This window comes from Garra rufa, chromosome 14 (genome assembly GCF_049309525.1).
Source record: "Garra rufa chromosome 14, GarRuf1.0, whole genome shotgun sequence".
Taxonomy (NCBI): Eukaryota; Metazoa; Chordata; class Actinopteri; order Cypriniformes; family Cyprinidae; genus Garra; species Garra rufa.
The window spans coordinates 16,958,798-16,974,668 of record NC_133374.1 but is presented as its reverse complement, the minus strand read 5'-3'; the positions used below and the strand labels follow the sequence as shown (position 1 = coordinate 16,974,668).

Here is a 15,871-nt window from a genome sequence, read left to right as displayed (position 1 = left end):
TTATTTTATAATAGTCACAGCTAAAGCACAGGATAAAAAAAGTTGATCAAGTTTACCTTGGTTTCAAACAGAATCATGACTCCAACATGCTGTCAGACATACAGTCAACTCTACCGTTCAAGCCAGTGCAAAAATATCCAAATAAAAATGCTATCTAAAAAAGAAAAACAATAAAAAAGACAAACAAGAGAGTAAAGTGCATGTTAAGAAACAACCCCCTTGTCCGGGTTGCTACCTGAAAGATTCTGAAAACCAAAAAACTGACATATACTCGCTCCCTCACACATGCCCTCATTCACACCTACAGTAGCATACATTTCAAACATACAAATGTAGCTTAGACTTCACTGAACGAAACTTAATTGCAGTCCGAGATAGTCCTTCACGCTGACAAAACTCAGCGTTCATGGTCACATGGTGTTGTACAAAACAGTAACCGTCTTTTTCTTGTCCGCCGCTTTGCGGAAACGACGTACGGGGTGAGTCTTTGCATGTTGTTGTTGTCGCGTGGACACCGAAACGGTCGGCTGGACAGGGGTGTGTTCAGGGGGACTGGCTCCGCCCACTTGAGTTTGTTGTGAGGGGTGGGCAGAGCCTTCAGTCCTGTCCGCCTCCATCAAATGGACGGCGGAATCCGGGCCGGAAGGGCTCTGAGGTAGAACACGCTGCTTTTTATGGGCGTCATCGTGGCTGTGTGTCAGTGGCACGGAGTCAAAAATGGATAAAGACAATGAGGTGGGTTGATGAAACCCTGTGGTAGCCGGATGGAAGTCCCAGTCGCTCAAATCATTAGTAGACAGCTCTAGCCGGTCCAGTTTAGCGAGCGAAGCAGAGCGTTTCATGAGCGAAGGAGGGGTGAGACCAGCCTGTCTAATGCGGGCTTCGATTTCCATGGCTCTTTGCCACATCGCAGGTGCTTTGGGTTCCAAGCGCAGCTCCCCATTTATCAAATCCTGCTTGTCCTCAGCAGACTGGTTCTCCTCAACTTCTCCAGTGCACAACCCCAGTCCTCCAGCCTCGTATAAAAAAGCCTGGAGCTCTCGGAGAGTCTCCTGGATCTTCTGCAAATCCTCACTACTACATGCTAGTCGGACATGAGACCTCAACGGGTCATCTACGTCCGTCTCCAACTCAGTTACACCTTCTAACCACAACAGAGAGGAAGAACCAGAGCTGGGTTCAAGAGTGGGGTTCAATGCCTCCACTGAAACGCTCCCTTCAAGATATACCGAGAAGGAAGGATCAGGGATTATCCCAGAGTCCTCATCATCAAGAACTTTGGTGTCATCTGTAGTCTTTTGGGGCTCAGTAGAGGTCAGAGCTGGAGTGCCCTCAGGGTTACTAGGGGAAGATTGTGACTCTGAACAGTCCAAACATGGGGAAGGAAGAGGAGAGCGAGAGCTTGGAACCTCTTGACCCTGGCGTAGTATAAGCTCCAACTGCTCGGTGGCCCGCCGCACAGATCCTGAGGGCTTTTCAGTGGGGGAATCAGGAACCGAAACGGTTTCCTCATCCTCCGACTCCAGTGTAGCAGTTTGAGGTGAGTTGCGTGCCAGTGGCGGACTGCCACTGTGCGATATGGATTCCAGTTCAGTAACTAAATGACGCACACATACGCTGCTGTCATTGTGAGGGAGGTGGGGCACTGCATCGCTATTGGTCTCTGAGTGGGTGTGGCACTAGGAAGGAGAAAAGCAAAATTTTAGATTACAAGAGGTAACTGCATTGTTCCATTTCACTCTCAAAACAGAGAGCTTACCACATTAACGTAAATGTTACCACATTAAAGGAATAGTTCACCCAAAGCTGAAAATACTTTACATTCATCGTGTTATCTTTTGAGCACCCTCACTTTGTCTCCAATTCAACTTACTCTTCCATGGTACACAAACAAGAACTTGTCTAGAGCTCCGTTTTTTTTAGAATGTGGGCTGTAGCTGTTAGAAAATTATCAAAGTGCAAAAGATCAATATTGGGCCCTGTCCCAAATGACACATTTCATGTGCACTTGCGGTCTTGCAGACTCACAATGACCACCACATACGCATGTCCACTAAGTCCTCAACGCTGTAGGGTGTCCCATTCGACATTTTAGTTTACAGAAGGGTGTTTGCCTTCTTTTGATGCACACTTCTGCCATTACGGTACAAAAGTGTGACAGCAAGGGTTAAGGGTGCGATTTGGGACAGGTCCCCAGTCTTCTGAAGCTACAGTAGAATGGACCTTTTTTTTTTTTTTTTTTACCATACTTTTCACCATACCATCTCAAAATGGTCAATCCTCCCACTTTCAGAGAATTGAAAAAGGTTTTTGTTTGCTTGTTTATTTATTTGTCAGGTTTTATTTATCAATGACATGAGGGTGAATAAATGACCACAAAATTACATTTTTGGATGAACTGTCCCTTTTGCAATTAATTGCTTACCCTCATTTCATTCCAAACCCATAAGACCTTTGTTTATCTTCGGAAAACAAATTAAGATATTTTTGATATAATCCAAGAGCTTTCTGAGTCTCCATAGACAGCAAGGGTCTTTCCACATTGAAGTTCCAGAAAGGTTCCAAGAACATCGACAAAATAGTTATGAAGCTACAAGACTACTTTTTGTGCGTGAAAAAAAAAAACTAAAAAGTATTCACATAGCTTCATAAAATTACGGTTGGACCACTGATTTCACATCGACTATTTTAACTAGGGCTGCCCCCTAATAGTCGATTAACCATTGGTTGACAAGAAGAGGCTTGGTTGACCAAAACTTTATTAGTCGCTTGGTTGCAGAAAAAAAATTCACAGGAAGTGGCAAAGTCATGCAGTAATGTTTTTTGATGACTTGAGGTTAACTAAAGAGCATGAGACGTCTTCCTGCTGGCCAGTAACGTTAACGTTATTTGGCATAGTAACTAGGGATGCACCGGTTGACCGGCCATAAATCGAAAAGATGCAAAAACCGGCCGGTTTTTTTCCGGACCGGAAGTGTGTACGCGGGCCGCGGCATTCCATTCATTCAGAAACATGTCACTTGTGTGGCGGTTTTTCGAAATCTGTGAGCAGGACGTGAAGATTGCAATCTGCAATGTCTGCAAAGGACAGCCGCTTTTCTGTGCTCGCTGAAGTTGCGCAAGCCTACCTGTCCTCGCCCTGCACAAGCGCAGACAGCGAACGTTTGTTCAGCTCAGCTTCTCACGTGACAGATGAAAAAAGAAACAGACTCACTTGTGACAAAGCTGAGATGCTTATTTTTGTAAAAAGCATTACTTTACTTTTGAAAAGCCAAAAATAAAAGTCTGTTCTGTTAAGAATGATTATTATTATTTTACGTTAAAATGCCTGTTGGCTTGCTGTTTTACTTTACTAAAAGCATGTTTTACTTATTAAACTGTATTTACTTTCATATTTATTTATTATTTAATTTCAGATGTCAGATGCTATTGATTCAATAGCCAAAGCCAGATTGGCCTGTTAAATACTAAATAAACATGTTGTTTATGTTGTTTACTTGCATAACTTCTTGTTTTTGAAAAAATCGGAAATCGGTATCGGAATCGGCCAGCTTGCTTGTAAAAAATCGGTATCGGAATTGGCCATGAAAAATCATGATCGGTGCATCCCTAATAGTAACGTTAGCCTATTTAATTCTGTAACAAACAGATTTGTATTATGCTATTGTTTTTGATAGTGTTATACATTTCTTTCAGATATTAACGATGATCACTTGCTCTACATACGTGTTATACTTTCGTTTTGATCGCTACTGTAGACAATAAGTGTTTATATCCAAACTATAAGCTTTTATCCCAGTACTTATGTTATTTAAATTTCTGTAACAAAGACATAATGATGATTATGTGGTTAAAAAGACTGTTTGCGTTGCTTTCTGAAACCATAGCAGTAAGATTGCAGATTTGTATGTCTTCAATAACTTTCTCATCGTAAGCGTCTGTGGAGCGCGTGAAACAGTTGTAATAGACATCGCTGAATCGTTGTCATTCATGAATAAGATCGCATGGGTGTTTGAATAGAGATCGTGATATTTTAACTATTAGTCATGCAGCTCTAATGTAAACACTGCACAATGTTTTGCAATGATATCGTCGTTCTCGCGAGACCAGTCAGATCTCGCGGGACACATCGGAATATCGCGAGATCTCGTGCCACGAGATCTTGTCACACCCCTAATGTACAATGTTGCCAGATATTGCTACGGAAAACAAGCAATTACAAAAAGAAAGAAAAAGATATCCGAAATAAGTTCAAAGCTTGTGTTTTGTAAATAAGATTAATATATCACTAACACTAACGTTCAACTTTCCACTTTATAAACGTTCCAAAGTGTCACACTAAATTGGAAAAACGAGTCAAAAAAACACGTATAATAGGTGGATCTGGCAACAAACGGAGGCTGCACCTGCGCTCTCAAGCCCCGTTCACTACGCTAGCTTCTCGCAGCAACATGAATTGCAAACACTCATGTGATATGAGGTGGTTTAAACGGCTAAATAATCATTCAGGGAGCTTGACATTTTATTTTTGAATATAAAAAAATGTCCGGACCTCGGTAACCTCATAGCTGGCTACGGCCGTGCCAGTGCGGTCACTTGCTCTTAAAATCTCATTTTTGGTCATACAGATGTATTTGGTAATACATCTTTTGAATCTGTAAAGACTCTGTTTATTTGTGTGCACTCACAATAACAACGAAATGTTGCGCTTTTGTAAAATAATTAAAGCAAAAAAGATACGCTGCCATCTCGGTCACTTGTATACACGAAACTCCGGACAGGAAAAATATATCTATTAGAGAGCGAAATCTCTACTTCTAAATGAACCAATTCAAATGTAAAACAAATATTCTCAGATTATGCAATCCTCATGAAACATTCATACAGGCAAGTACTACTGCGGAGATGACAAGTCAGTGTTGCCGACTTCATGTCTTAAGACGAAAACAAAGAAAGCACTAGCTTATCAATAAGTTATTAAAATGTTAATGCAGTCTCCTTGCTGTTTTTTCCCTGACACGTTCATAACTGTTATATCTTCTGGTGTTCTGTGACAAGCTTTTTTTGCATGCCCTTGAGCACCTAATAGACTTTGTAGGCAAATTAATGGCTCATTCTGATTTATATGGTTTATTAATAAACGTGCGACTAGTAGTCGACTGATGCTTACAATTAATGACTAGTCGACCAGAAAATCTTTATTTAATTTTAGAAATGTCCTTACTACCTTTTTTGAATGGTCATAAAGCTCTTGGATTTCATCAAAAATATCTTAATTTGTGTTCCGAAGATGAACAAAGGTCTTACGGGTTTGGAACGACATGAGGGTGAGTAATTAATGACAGAATTTTCATTTTTGGGTGAACTGTCACTTTAAGTGCAATTCTAGATTAGACCAGCAGGAGGCAGTGTTGTACTAGCCTCACTTGCCTCCACTTCTTGTGTCATGCACAGTTAGATTGATAAATGAGTCATTCCAATTCATGTTTTATCATTTATCTTTCAGCATGACAAATCAGGAAGTGCAACAAGCTCTGAAGTGAGCGCCAACACTTACCTCATCAGCTTCCTCACTGGAATCATCCAAGGGTGGGGTGCATCTGGATTGAGTGGTCGTTTCAGAAAATGAGCGAGGTTGATTATCCTGGGACAGACAGAGGAATTTCTCTCTGGCACTGAAGAAGTCAATGCTATCTGTGCTAAGGCAGGACGCAACAGCATCCACTAAGTCAGTGTTGGGGTTGTTGTTATCATCACTGGAGTCCAGCCTGGCTACCGCAGGGGCTCCTGAGGGACTGTCAGCCTCGGGCGTGCTTGGAGAAGGCAGATTCCCTTCATCTTTACTGACAGCGCTTTCCAGGCATAGTTCTAAACTTTGTGACAGTTGATAAGAGTCATTCTGATCAGGCGTGTCCGGGGACAACTCAACGCAGTCTGTTTTTGGCTCAGGCACATGGTGAGATGACTGAGTGCAGAGGTCTGAAGTTGTATCACCCTCTCCCTCTGGTGAAAGGACATGTAGAGAGGGACGAGGTTGGCGACGAGCAACAGGCTCGCTCACCACGAGGTTCAATCGAGAGTTCTTCACCATATTCTGCTCAGGTACCACCGTGGCCGCTCGCTGTCTGGGACGAGGCGGGAGGACGGGGTCTTCATGTGCCACCTTAGAGGGCAACTCAGGCTGTGTATTGGTAAGAGACTCGAGCACAGCAATGCCCAGCATCTGCTGAATGGAAGGAGGACCGTTGTTGTTGTTGTGAGGGTCTGAGCGGTCCAGCGAACGTGGCGCCTTGCACAACAGCGGCTCGTGATTCTCTGACAGATCGCTGTCTGAGTGGGAACGCCACAGCTTGTTATGTCTCTGTTTGCTGAAAGAATCAGCAAGCAAAAAAAAAAAAGAAAGACACAAGTGTCAGATGAGAGTCTTTCATTGATGTGATGGAAACAGTTAAGGTCAGCTGAATCACTGAGGGTGGTGACTGATATTTTAAACATACAAAATAGTTCAGGGTGTGTGAATGGGAATACAAACACGAAAGCAAGTATGACAGCAAAAGCTGCACAACAAAAGGAATGTGGAGAGACCAGCATAATGCACATGCATTAAATCACAATGGCAACGAAACTCAACGCCATTGATTCAAAATACAAGAGCATTTACTCAATGGAACCAACCTTGCTCTCTGCTGACCTTCTTTTTAGAGAAAAGGTTTTGCATGTATCCTAAGGCCAATGTGTGTCAGTGAGGCTATTCTTTGGCTCTGTGTGTGTGGCTCATACCTGGCTAGCAGGATACCCTGGTACTCCTCAAGCTGCTTCATGAAGGATGGGTTTGGTTTGGTGACAGTGCGTCGTTCCTTCACATGGTCAAAGGCTCTTTCTAGGTCCCAGCCGTACTCCTTCATAGCATATGCGATCACAGTGGAGGCAGAACGGCTCACTCCCATCTTACAGTGCACTAGACACTTCACCCCAGCTTTCCTGGATAACAAGAGTTTCATTAAAGCATTGCATTGGATGGATTGGAATGCCAAAAGCACCAGAACTTTAGTCTTATTACTTACTTGGCTTTGGAAATAAACTTGTAGGTGTCGTTCCAATACTCCAAGAGGTTTGTGGCCTCCTCGTCATACACTCGGATGTTGTGGTACTCGAAAAGCCCGGGGAAGAAATTGTCAATCTCCCGCGTCACATTCAGGATGTAGCGAACTCTGAGGAAGCGGGGGAGGTAAAATTAACAATGACTGCATGCAGCCGAGCGGATGTATTCGTTAAAAAAAAAAAAAAAAAAGGCTTGGAATAACAGTGTCGCTTACCCACTGTTCTGGAGCTCCTCAAGATTTGAGGCATTCCACTCTGAACCCTGGAAACAAACAGAAATCGAAAATTATAGTTGATAGTCTTTGAGGAGGGGTGTCCGAAATTGCTCTTGGGGGCCAGTGTCCTGCAGAGATTAGCTCCAGCTTGTCTGAAAGTTTCTATAATAGTCAACATTTGAAGTGGATTAAAACCTTTTATCAAAGTTGTCCTAAAACCAAAACAACACCCGTTCTTGTCGTAGGACAACTTTGATTAACATTTTTGACCCACTTCAAATGTTGACTATTGTAGTATGCCTGAAGATCTTGCTATGCTGGTTCAACCATGATTAATTGGGGTTATAACTAAACTCTACAGATTAATGGCCCTGGTACAGACTAAAAGGACTGATCAACCCTGTCCTAAAGTCCGTAAAAGGAGGAGTATTGACACTTGGGTGGGAGACCAACCAGAAAGAGGTGGTCGAAGATCTCTGTAGGGCTGTCCATCTGGCCTAGGATGACAATCATCTCATTATCAATGAACTCCTTGAACTCCCGCAGGTTGCAAACCATCTGCATCTCTAACTCTGTCCGAATCTGAAAAGTAATCATCCAATATGTTACCAAATTTTGATGTGGACCTCAAGACCTAAAGATTGGGTTTTACTGGAGGAATCAAACCAAGGAGAGTTTAAGATGTTTGTACCTCCTTCGAAGTGACGTTCTCCAGGTCCTTCTGCATCATGATCTCTCTCAAACGCGTCTTAATCAGTCTCTCTGTGCGCTCTCTCTCAGTTGGCCTGCAATCATAAATCATCCAGTTTGGTCTCAATGTGAGGTGTGTCTCACCTCGTATGATTCTTTGTATGCCTGGGTGCTATTGTCTTCACAAAAACCAGAGACCTCAAAACAAAGCTTTTGTTTGATTTGAACAAACAATTTGAAATCAAATCCCAGCTCGGTTGCAATACGTGCAAATGGTAAATGTGCGTCACCCCTAGGCCTTTGGTGTTGGGTTCATCATGGGACAAGTGTCTCTTCACTGAGAGCAACACGAGTGCTGATTGGCTCCCAAGGGACAGCGCTGTGTTCTTAATCACTACCAGTAACCTTAAAAACACTGCTAATGTAGGTCAACACCTTCAGCTGGCAGCTGTGCATATGAGGGCAATGGGTTTGACAGTATGAGGGGTAAAAAGACCCTGTGTGGGGAAGTCAAACATGTTTACACATGCCAGTTTGATTGTCCTTTCAAGAAAATAGTGAGAGTGTAGAGTTACAATCTACGGCTGCGTTTTAGTGCCACATAAAAAAAACCCCTAATATTATGAGATTAAAGTCATAACATTTCAAGACTAAAGTTAAAATTGCAAAAATAAAGTCAAAATATTATGATAATAAAGTCAAAATGTTTTGAGTAATTTCAACGTTTTATTGCTGTTTTTAATTTAATACACGTACGAATGAAAGACTTGACACCACATATGTTTTTGTGGAGTAGGTGGTAGAATTTTCTGCAAAACACATTGTTTATATTTTGCTATAAAACTGACAGATTTTGAAAGCTGCAACTTTGTTTTATATTAAAAGTTCCAAAAGCAAAAAGCTTTTTGCTATTTTTGTGTGGCTGGCGAAATGTTTCGATTCACTCCCGAAACATTTCGACTTCACTCCCGAAACATTTCGACTTCATAATTTTAGATTATGTAACAATCCCACCATATTTCTATGTATAGTCATGAAAATCGCCTATACTAAATCTCAAGTTATGATCACATGCATTCAATGAGCACCATTCCACAGGATGCCTAAATAAAACAGATCAGCTCTCACCTCTCGAGGAAAACATCTCTGTGGCTCAACATAGTTGCCCTGTTTTCAGGGTCACAAAGCATCTACTAGATCGACAATTTTCACTCCCCTTTTAGCCACCTGTTTCCATCCATCCGCCACTCTACCTATCCATCCCTTCCATTTTTCCGACGGTAAATCAATCTATCTCGGCGTGGAGCTATAAAAAGCAAATGGCCAGGGTCATGTATTTAAAAAACACATGCACGTGGAAATGCTTCCAACTGTGGGGAAATTCCCCCCTACAGTCCAGACAACATCTTAGAAGGATTACACCATCAGGCCACTGTGCATTTAGGAAGTTAGAGTTCATCCCATCAATCGTAATAACATGTTGTCCTATTTAAGGAACGCCCTGCTCTAAGGCAAACTTGCCCTCTTGGCCTGTACAATTGAACTTAGAGCTTGCATCAGACAGCCGCTTGACCATAGGTGCATGCACATGTCTCACTTTTCCAAAACAAGGATTGATTTACTACCCAAACACTGCAATTCACCACTATTGACTATAGGAGAATGTTTTGTAAACATTAACTTGGCCCTAAACATAGAAAGCACAAAACAATACCCTTGCCTCATGGGGACATTGACCCATATTTCACAATATCAAAGCAAGCCAAAAAGTTAAGTCTCTTACACCCACCAAGTCTGTATTTATTGAATCAAAAGTACAAATCTAAGCAAACTTAGTGAACACACATTCGACTGACATGGGTGTGTGTGTTACTCACACGTCGGTGAACAGCACGGGCGAGTCTGCGCGGTGGGACTGCACGTCTTGCATGGCGTTCCACTCATTGATGCAGTGTTGGTCGGAGGTCACACAGCTCTGATAGTAACTGACCCAGGTCAGGAATAAACTCCCGGGGTAGTAGTTATGACATCGGGCCACCTCACAAACCTTATGCAAGGACTGCAAGGCTGACCTGTGATAGAGAAAATACATTAACACTATGGAGAAAAAAAAAAAAAAAAGTATGCAAGTGAAAAAAGAAAAAAAAAAATTTTTTAGTTTATAGACACTTACCACATGGCCTGAACCGAAACCGGTTTGAAGACATGCACTCGGTTAACGGTAGACACACTGAAGCCACTAATGAGAGGAATACAACACGCTCAGTCTGAAAACCTGAAAGTTGTGTTTAAAAATGCAGAACTTGTTTTGTGTGTGCACGTTATGCCTCACCCGTCTCCATCCAAGTGTATAAGCGTATCGCTCCACATGGGTAAAACCAGCCCAACTGTGCAAGTGCTACAAGAAACACATGATCACATGTTATGAGCATCAACTTCTAGAACAGCACATGCAAAATGAATGCATTATACTGACCTGTCTGACTGGCTAAAGTCCATTCCCAGAACCACACTTTCTTCAGTGTCCTGTCTACCATTTGTGGAGACGATGACCATGTACCGTGTACGCTGGGCATTGGCGCTCTCTAACCGGACAGCCTGTGTGAGAGAGACATGCTCAGCATTCTGATGACTGTTTTTATTCATTTTGATTAATGGTGGTAGTTACCAGGCGGATGGTGTCCTCTGGGCGCAGCAGGGTGAACATGGTCTGCAAATGCTGCTGAAGGTCACCTGCGAAGGAACCATTAACAAGCATAAACCTCCAAGATATTACTGCAGTGACATTTGCATACTACAGTGAAATTAAAGGGCAATTTCACTTCCTCCCATATGAGACATATGTTCTTTGTCAGGCTGGAGTTAACTGAATTAGTTCGAGTTTGTAAACATCCTCGTGTCATCCAAGATGTTCATGTCTTTCTTTAATTGAAAACAAATTAAGGTTTTTAAAGAAAACTTTCAGGACTTTTCTCCATATAGTGGACTTCAATGGGGATCAATAGGTTGAAGGTCCAAATTGCAGTTTCAGTGCAGCTTTAAAATGCTCTACACAATCCCAGTTGAGGAATAAGGGTCTTGTCTAGTGAAACAATCGGTCATTTTCTAAAAAGAAAAAAAATGACCAATTTTTTTGCTAGATAAGACCCTTATTCTTTAGCTTGAATTGTGTAGAGCCCTTTGAAGCTGCACTGAAGCTGTTGATCCCCATTGAAGTCCACTATGTGGAGAAAAATCCTGGAATGTTTTCTTCAAAAACCTTCATGAAAGACATGAACATTGTGGGTGACATAGGAGTGAATAGTAGTGAACTAATCCTTCAAGAATAAAGACTAGAAAAGATTAATAAAACATGTAGTATTGCATACTGTATTATATAATGACTGACAGTTTGGGCCCCTCAGTAATGCATTCCTGTAAGCTAATGGGTCTCATAATGAAATCAATGCTGAGTATCTGCAGGCACAGCGGTGTGTCTATCAACATGAATGCAAATGCATGCACAAAAATATTCTTCAGTGACAAAACGTCCTTCATCTCCAGGGCCCTCATTTATCAACAGTGCGTAGAAAAGGTTCTATATTTTGTCCAACGAATGAAATTTAGAATGTGCCTAAGTACAAGAAAATCCGCATTTATCAAACGTGCGCACGCAGTTCTTACGCACATGAGTAAGCAATCATTGTTGATAAATACCACATGTGCGTAAGTACCATGCTCGTTCACATTCATGGTCATTAGCATTCGGAAACGCCTCCAATTAACCATATATGGTTGACAACACTTCCCTTTAAGAAATACGTGATTGTGTTTTTTCCTCACTGCAATAATACTTAGAAGCCACTCTGTGCTCTCGCCAAGCAGATCAGCGCGATCTTGGAAAACGCGCTCTCTGCAGAGCGCATTGTTTGCCAAGTCTTCCAATAACGCAAGATAAGCCATTGCACTGAGACAAATATATTTCACATCTGTCTTTTATAGGGTTTCACACCAATTAAGCATCGTGTTTAAAACTAGACAAATTATAAATTGAGTGTTTTAAAGGAAACACAGGACGTATGTGGATTGCTTAAAGCTTAATGTGATCTTAAACGCTTTTTATGTGTAGTGTCGCTATTCTACCACTAGATTATCTGCGTAAGCATGCTCAGAGGTGTGCTTATATTTACACACATTTCTACGCATAAGTACAACTTGGTGAATCCCACACTTTGCGTGAAATTGTTCTTACGCACTCACTACGCACAAATCTGTCCGTACGCACCATTGATAAATGAGGGCCCAGGGCAGTCTTACACATTACCATATGGTACAGCTCAAAGCAAAACTGAAAACAGAGGCAGATTCCATAACAGATTCTGTATAACCATTATACTGAGCTGCATCTGGAGAATGTGTCACGAGAATCATACCTGTGTGTTTGTTCCGCCGCTGTGTGACGCGGGGTGCTGAAGAAGGGGAGGAGCCATTTCCCCGCGGGAGGAAGAGGGCGGCACCTTTGACGGTTAGGAAGTTCTCGCTGATACTGATGACAAAAACAGCAAGAGAGAGGAAGAACATTATTATACATACTATACTAAAATAGAAAAGGCAGTTTAGGTCAACATTTCGATTTTTAGCAGTAAAGACATTCGACATCTGGAAACCACACTGACGCAAAAAATGCATGCCAACTTGGTACAAAGGACCACCAAACATTCACATCTGCGTTTGAGCTCTCTGTTGCGAGAGAGATTGTTTCCAGAAATCACTATGGAGACGCTGTTGTTTATCAGCTTGACTGTGGCCTCTGCCCGGCAGACGCTCGGTAACAGAGCTGGGAGATGTTTGACCCGTAACAGCTGTCGTTACGAAGCACCACCTTTAACTCAACACTTACAGTGACCCCGAGGTCTCGCTCATAAACTGTTGCTCCTGTATCACATGCCACAGGCTTTGGACTTTCCACATCTGACTCTGAAAAGCAGCCTCAGAGTAACTTCTGAGGAATCTGGGTAATTCTGCGGAAACTAGCTCTCAGTCTCAGACATTTGGGGGAGGAAGGATTGCTGAATTGAGGGAACGCGAGAAGCCCGGGGCAGTCACACCCCGAATAAAAACACAAAGAAAAAAAACATCAGGCTCAACTGAGCTCATTTCCCACATCCCAGTCACCCCTGACCCAGCTGTTTCCTTTCCTCGCTAGTCTCCTTTATATCTCATGGCCTCTTTCTTTTACAGTCGGCCCCAGGGTCCAAAACTAACACTCGTTAAGCACAAAATGCAAACGCAATGGTAAAAAAGATAGTTTTACAGTAGGGCTGTCACTAACGATTATTTTGGTAATTGAGTAATCTGGCGATTATTTTTGACGATTAATCGAGTAATCTGATAATTAAAATTAAATTGTTTGAGGAAATAAAAATAGACCCAACAATAGCCTTTGAAAATTACTTAAATTACACATATAATAGCAATGAAGCAATAATAATTAGATTCAGATAAAGTATCAAAAGCAAGTAATCATATTTTTTGTTTTATAAAAAGCAAATCTGTTAAAATGCATGACGTATTATAAACGTGGAGCTAACATACATTATGCATCAAAACAAATGAGTGTTTTCACACTTTACTGTATGATCTAATTGTTGTTTAATACTGACTAAACTACATTTAATTCAAATGTCCACTTAATCTTTAATATTTGGCAATTTCTTTACTACAAAATGATACAGCCACTGTCATTTCTTGAATATGTGGATGTCAAAACATATAAACTCTGAGTGAGAGTTTGAGATTTTATTTTGAAATCACGATGAATAGTTACCATATTGAGAAAGATATTGATGTATTTGTGTAGTGCAGGTTTATAAACGATTTACCTCAAAATCGAATAAAATGGCGCACATTGTCAAGACAATGTGGTTTCAATCTGACTGCCCCCTTAGTTTTGAGTCTTATTTTAAAGAAAACAACTTATTTAGCAAAGGATGCATTCAACTGATCATAAGCGACAGACATTTGTGACCCTAGTCCACAAAACCAGTCATGAGGGTAGATTTGTTTGAAATTGAGATTCATACATAATCTGAAAGCTAATTTAAATAAGCTTTGATCCACTGATGTATGGTTTGTTTGGATAGGACAATATTTGGCTGAGATACAAAACAAAAAACATCAAAACACTAAGAAAATCGCCTTTTTGTTGTCCAAATGAAGTTCTTAGCAATGCATATTACTAATCAAAAAATAAATTGATACATTTATAATAGGAAATTTACAAAATATCTTCATAGAACAAGGATCATGTGACGCTGAAGACTGGAGCAATGGCTGCTGAAAATTCAGCAGGAATAAGTCACATTTTAAACTTGAATAAAAACTTTCGAACAGTAGTTTATATTTTAATAAAAATGCAAAATACAGTTTCACAGCCAGTACATTAGGCACACTTGCCATTGGCAGGTGTGATAAAATGTTAATTTTGGATCTGGCTGACCCTAATATGCTTTGAGGAATACTTTTATAGGGAGTCCTTGTAGATACGGGAAAAAAATAAATGAAAAAGAGTTTAGAGCGGTCTCTCTTCATGCTCTGCACTTTGCACTTTCAAGCTCTGAGCATCATCTATCAGCACATGAGGGGATATGAGCTGCAGGCTGATACAGGGTAGTGGCTAATTTTACAAACCTAAAATAAACAGCAGAGTGAATGAATGCTGATGGACTTTTACAGTGTTGGTAGCTACTGTATGTCATCTCATGTAACCAAACACGACAGCTGAAAGTGCACTGCGAAGAAACTTTGTAATTTCGTGCAAGGCAGCATGCAAACTGCATAAGAATGTGATTAGGATTATCGACGGTTTGGTATTTTGCATGTAAAGATTTAAAGTCAATATTTTTTCCTTTTCACCTTGTAAAATGGTTTGAGATGTTTGAGAGTTTTGACATTTAACAAAAGTACTTCAGGTTAATTAAGTGCACAGTGCAGATCTACTAAACTCCAAAAGCTTTGACAAGACACCATTTCAGTGACATGTCAAGAAAGTGACCTGGAACAAGAACAAGTAGCGCAGTATCCGTGTGCAGGAGCAGAGAGGGCACTGCGGCCACGCGATGCAATTTCCACCCACTGGCATTTCACAGAGGCAGACATGTAAGGGCATACACATCCACGCCGCCACACACGGGAGAAAAAAGTAGAGAACACAGATGGGTCAGACAGAGGAAATAGACGACCTGCCTCCACTCATCTACACACAGCTTAGGAGAGAGAATGAAAAGAGGGTGGAGGGTCATCTTTTGGCATGAAGCACTGGACAGTACTTGTTAGGGCACAGACACAATCATCACTATGTAAGGGGCCGTTGAGGGCCACGCAACAAGCTGAAGATGCCTGACCCCCACCTGTCCCTGGCCATATTAGTCACTCTCCCACTAGGGAAGGGATAAATATAGGCCCCGGGCTGAAGGCCTTTTGAGTTCAGGCCTGATAGAGAATCAGAGCGAGAGCAGGAGATGGCATTCTGTCACCTTCTGAGATACAAATTAGGCCCCTTGCTACTAACATAGGTATAAATAGACAAAAAGAGACTCAGATTTGGAAATTCTGGAAATCCCGAATGAGGACAATCATGCACCACAGCAAAACTTTGACTACAGACCTAGTTTTTAAAAATTAAATGAGACGGCGAGGCACTTTTCTGGTTCACAGTCCTGCTTTGCGATTGGTCCATATGGGTAGTCAACTGGAGTTATGCTGACTACACTGAGGAAGAGAGGTGGGGGTTCTGGTGGAGGGACAATTTAGAGAAGAAATGTTTGCGAATGAGGCCAAAGAAGCCACTTTTTGAACTGTGAAATATATAATATTTAAACATTCTG

The 15,871-nt window shown here is 41.5% G+C and overlaps 1 protein-coding gene across 1 annotated transcript in view; it reads right to left on the bottom strand.

Annotated features, from left to right (window-relative positions):
- Positions 1 to 15,871, bottom strand: part of ssh2a (slingshot protein phosphatase 2a) — a 26,467-nt gene continuing 10,596 nt past the window's right edge. Inside the window, exons 3-15 of the mRNA XM_073817535.1 lie at positions 12,419 to 12,531; positions 10,675 to 10,739; positions 10,483 to 10,604; positions 10,339 to 10,404; positions 10,180 to 10,245; positions 9,884 to 10,078; positions 8,008 to 8,101; positions 7,770 to 7,898; positions 7,317 to 7,363; positions 7,065 to 7,211; positions 6,781 to 6,981; positions 5,558 to 6,368; positions 1 to 1,679 (exon numbers count right to left, since the gene is read on the bottom strand). Coding sequence (XP_073673636.1) covers positions 411 to 1,679; positions 5,558 to 6,368; positions 6,781 to 6,981; positions 7,065 to 7,211; positions 7,317 to 7,363; positions 7,770 to 7,898; positions 8,008 to 8,101; positions 9,884 to 10,078; positions 10,180 to 10,245; positions 10,339 to 10,404; positions 10,483 to 10,604; positions 10,675 to 10,739; positions 12,419 to 12,531 — 3,325 coding nt within the window. The 3' untranslated portion in view covers positions 1 to 410. The remainder of the gene's footprint in view (positions 1,680 to 5,557; positions 6,369 to 6,780; positions 6,982 to 7,064; positions 7,212 to 7,316; positions 7,364 to 7,769; positions 7,899 to 8,007; positions 8,102 to 9,883; positions 10,079 to 10,179; positions 10,246 to 10,338; positions 10,405 to 10,482; positions 10,605 to 10,674; positions 10,740 to 12,418; positions 12,532 to 15,871) is intronic.